Source organism: Heliconius melpomene, chromosome 16, assembly GCF_056956725.1.
Source record: "Heliconius melpomene rosina isolate 202511_hmr_F chromosome 16, ASM5695672v1, whole genome shotgun sequence".
In the NCBI taxonomy this organism is placed as follows: Eukaryota; Metazoa; Arthropoda; class Insecta; order Lepidoptera; family Nymphalidae; genus Heliconius; species Heliconius melpomene.
This window is the reverse complement of record NC_140404.1, coordinates 6,046,819-6,050,775: the sequence shown is the minus strand read 5'-3', so window position 1 is coordinate 6,050,775 and position 3,957 is coordinate 6,046,819. Positions and strand designations below refer to the sequence as shown.

Here is a 3,957-nt window from a genome sequence, read left to right as displayed (position 1 = left end):
AAGCTGTTGCTTATAAGTGCTGTTGCTGTTGCTAAAAAAAAATAAAAAAATATTTTAATAAACAAAAACCCCGACTGCATAAAACTAATAAGAAAATGTGGAAAGACAATTTTATATTATATTTTTTTATTTTTACAATAGATGTTAAAAAATACTCTTTCTGTCTTTTGTATTGCCCTTCTATATGAGACTCATAGCAACTTATGAAGATAAATCAGATTTCATATGTTTTGGATTTATCATTCCGCTGACATCACTTTTGGTGACCCCGACCCCCAAATGTATAATGTTAGATAGACATGGCCGCAAGTGTCGATAGAGGAACCATGTGCCATGCCGTGTTGAAACAGTTTCTCTTGAGCTTGTTAGATACAAATTCCTAAAGTATTATTAACTGAAATTAGGTTCTTTTTGATGATTGTGGATTTTAATCCGCGTCTTTAAATATTAAATTATTTAAAAATCCGATAAGAAGTATATCAAGAATAAACAAATTTTTGACTGCAGAAATTTATTAATATATTTGCTTAGTTGGGAAATGACTTAAATTTACTCGATAATACATTTACTTAATTACTACTTAACTAACAATCTTATTTTGTTTTTATTTTTATATGAATTCTGCCAATTTTTGAATATATGTAACGTATTATTAATACTAATAGCATAGAAGAAAAGAAGGCGACTCCTGCGCATAGTAAAATTATGTCAAGTTGATAATATTCGGTTAATGGCATATTAGCTGCTGGAGTTCTCAAGTGGTCGCCGCCTGTACGCAGCACGTGTTCTGTCCACCACACTGCTCGTTCCATTGGTGATTGAATTTGATCACTTATTATGTTTCTTAGTTTTTTTATATTGTTCTTATATCTAAAATTATATAATACATATTATTATATATTTGGGGCTATTGAGGCCAATTGTAGCGCAGGGGCACAAAGTGGGATTGTAAATGTGATAGGTTTTGGGGTTCGATTGCCATTCGAGGAAATGGTATTTCATATTTCCATTTTCTTCGCCCTGGTGTCGAGGCAAAGTGCAGCGTTGAGTTCTGCCACTCACCACGCAATGCTTTGTTAATTCGGCGGAAAATGGTGAATGAAGTTTCTTAATTCTAGGTTCCCTTTGCTTACTCCCTGTTTACCCTGCTGTAAGCAGAGCAGGATACAGCGTTAAAGTGAAAAAAATATATAACAGATTAAAAAATATACCTTTGATCTCCAAGGATATTATAAACGGCATTCTTTAGCTTGTCTTCTGTAAGTGTTTCGAAATTAATTTTTATTCCTATATCATGAATCTCGTAAAGTTCTACATTGAACCATTGGTCCCACAGCATAGGCAAACCGATTAGTGGTACACCAGCTGTTATAGCTTCGTCAGTTGACTGCAAGCCAGCTTGAGTTATGAATAGCTTAATTTTTGGATGCCCTGTACAAACACAAAGAGATATAACATTTTATTTTCAACTTTATAGTATTTTTGATTCTAAAGATATAAGATTTAATAACGAATACTTACTAAGTAAATCAGATTGCGGGAACCAAGTTGATATTTTGACGTTTTTTGGACAATCTGGATAATCTAATACGTCCCATTTCCATAAAATATCATATGGTAACTCAGAAAATACTTTTGTGAATACTTTTAACTTGTCCTTAGGAAACAACGACGGTCTCATATTTGTACCGAAACTTACATAGATGACACCATTTTTAGATGTATCTAGATAAGATTTTATATCCTGAAATAAATATAAATAATAAGTGTAATTATATACGTGGAAAAAATAAAAAATAGTGTTTAAATTACATAAACTTTTCACTTATGTAACTTACTTGGGGTAATTCTGCTTGTGGTTTTTTATGCAGTCCACCTAAATATACAACGCTTGGAGGCGTAGGCCGATTTAAATCCCAAAGTGGATGTACATTTAAAAATAGCATTTTCACATTTCTTCTTAATTCATTTAAATCTGGCATATTTGATCCAAATACTCTTCTCAACATTTTAGTTTCTGATTCCTCTAATTTATAATACTGGTAATCAATATAGAACTTCTTAAACAGTTCTGATACTCTTTCCAAAAAAGTTAAATTGTGAACTCTTTGCTGTGCTGAAATAGGATATAAAAGCGGATGTGTGACCGCCCCAATATTTTCATAACCTCCATGTTGTCCCCCAAAGGAACTAAATTCAATCACTGGAACCTTATATGCATGTGAAAAACCTAATGAAGGTCTAAATATAGACTCTGTAAATAATAGATCAAATTTGATGCTGGTGTTACCAAGGAGGGCTTGAACTTCAGGAGATTTCATTTGCTCTTCAAAAAGTTCTCCAAATGCTTCATAAGTTGCTTGTATATGTTCTATGATATTGTCTGTCCTTCCTGCTCTATTTTCCATAAATATCTTCCAAAAACCATAAGATAGATCATGAAGGTCTATTTCTATAAGATTTGGCGGAGCTTGACCCTTAGGAAAAGCCGGATCTGGTGTAATTACTGTAACTTCATGACCACGCTTTGCCAATTCAATCATAAGAGGTCGAAATACTACTTGATGACTTACAGATGGAGTTGGATATATGGCTAAAATTCTTTTTGATTCACAATTAACAAAATAAATAGCAAGGAATATTAATATTTTTCTATACATCGTGACTATTTTCTGAGGATACCAATACAATATGAGATTTAATACGTTTAATACTCCAATTATAGTATTGTTTGTTATCTTATAAAAACATTTTTGTTAGGGTACTCCTGTGATCAGTAAGAAACTCTTACTTACATCCACATTATTTTTATAGCTAAAACATTGTTCACAAGATATATAACATAGTGGTTATGGTATTATATATTTTAAATATATCATGGCACAGTGGTACAAATGTAGGACTGTAAACACGGCAGGCTTTGGGTTCGTTTCTCACTCGAGGAAATTATATATTTTTACACTTATTTCTTCGCTTTGGTGTCGATCACTGTATTAACAGAAGGGATATGTTTTCTTTTCTTTTCCCACTTAATACTACAGAACCAAAGATAGATATAATATTTAAAACTCGTATAACACGAACGGAGTTCCTGCTTCTTCGTTATTTAAGTTCAAGTTGGGTCACTATAGTTGTCAATTATCTTAATTAATTATTGTTATTACAATATTTTACAAATCATTGTTCGCTGTTTCGCTTATTACTTTTAATAATAAGATTGTTCCCATAACAAGAATATTTTCTTTGTCATTTTCTGCGAAAATGACATATGTCAAGGCAGAAAAAGATTACTCTTTTAAGTGTTACCCTTAGCGCGCACTGGTGACTTTTGTCACGGTGACAATAAACTTTTTGTCACTGACATGTCACCATACTTTTCGCCACTGCGCGCACTTGCGATGACAGTGACGAAATTTTTTACATTTGATAAAATGGATCTCGAAGAGATGGTTGTCTGTGCACTTATATTAATAAATAGAAAAAAAAGCAAATGTAGAAAATATTGGCTTTTAACTTTTCATATGTCATAGAGCAATGGCCTCAACTCAATTTCGTCAATTAGTATTGTCATTGTCTATTTCATCTTCATGAAAACACACGTTTTGCCTTGGTGATGAACTTGACGCAATTATTGACATAAAAATTCTGTGCTGCAATGCAACACGCTGCTGTTTCATGTTTATGCGGAAGACGACTAGTATGGAAACCGCAAGGGGGAGGTGACATTTAGTTGCTAATGCGCGCACGGGCATAGAAATCTATGGACGCGGTGACAGTTGCGTCACCGGCGTGTTGCCGGCCTCCGCGGACAAAAAGTCACCCAATTGTCACGTATCCAAATGCGCGCACCTTCATTTAGTGTAATGTACACGGTGACAGTCGCGCAACAGTCACGGTGACAAAAATCACTAGTGCGCGCTATACCTTAGTTTGCGGAAGTGACTAAAAGTTTAGCTA

General features: G+C 33.7%; 1 protein-coding gene across 1 annotated transcript; it reads right to left on the bottom strand.

Moving 5' to 3' along the window:
• Nucleotides 1-508: 508 nt before the first annotated feature.
• LOC146530807 (UDP-glucosyltransferase 2-like) lies at nt 509-3,299 on the bottom strand. Its single transcript, XM_085199439.1, has 4 exons — nt 1,839-3,299; nt 1,522-1,744; nt 1,212-1,431; nt 509-870 (listed from the first exon to the last, which is right to left on the bottom strand). The coding sequence occupies exons 1-4, from the start codon at nt 2,658-2,660 to the stop codon at nt 594-596; spliced, it is 1,542 nt and encodes a 513-aa protein (XP_085055565.1). The 5' UTR covers nt 2,661-3,299; the 3' UTR covers nt 509-593.
• Nucleotides 3,300-3,957: the final 658 nt, after the last annotated feature.

Excerpts from the sequence above, each read along its gene's own strand:
- LOC146530807 (XM_085199439.1), bottom strand. The coding sequence starts at position 2,660 with ATGTATAGAAAAATATTAATATTCCTTGCTATTTATTTTGTTAATTGT. Across the intron at positions 1,745-1,838 it reads CACAAGCAGAATTACCCCAA|GATATAAAATCTTATCTAGA; the intron begins GTAAGTTACATA and ends TATTTATTTCAG. Across the intron at positions 871-1,211 it reads AATATCCTTGGAGATCAAAG|ATATAAGAACAATATAAAAA; the intron begins GTATATTTTTTA and ends ATATAATTTTAG.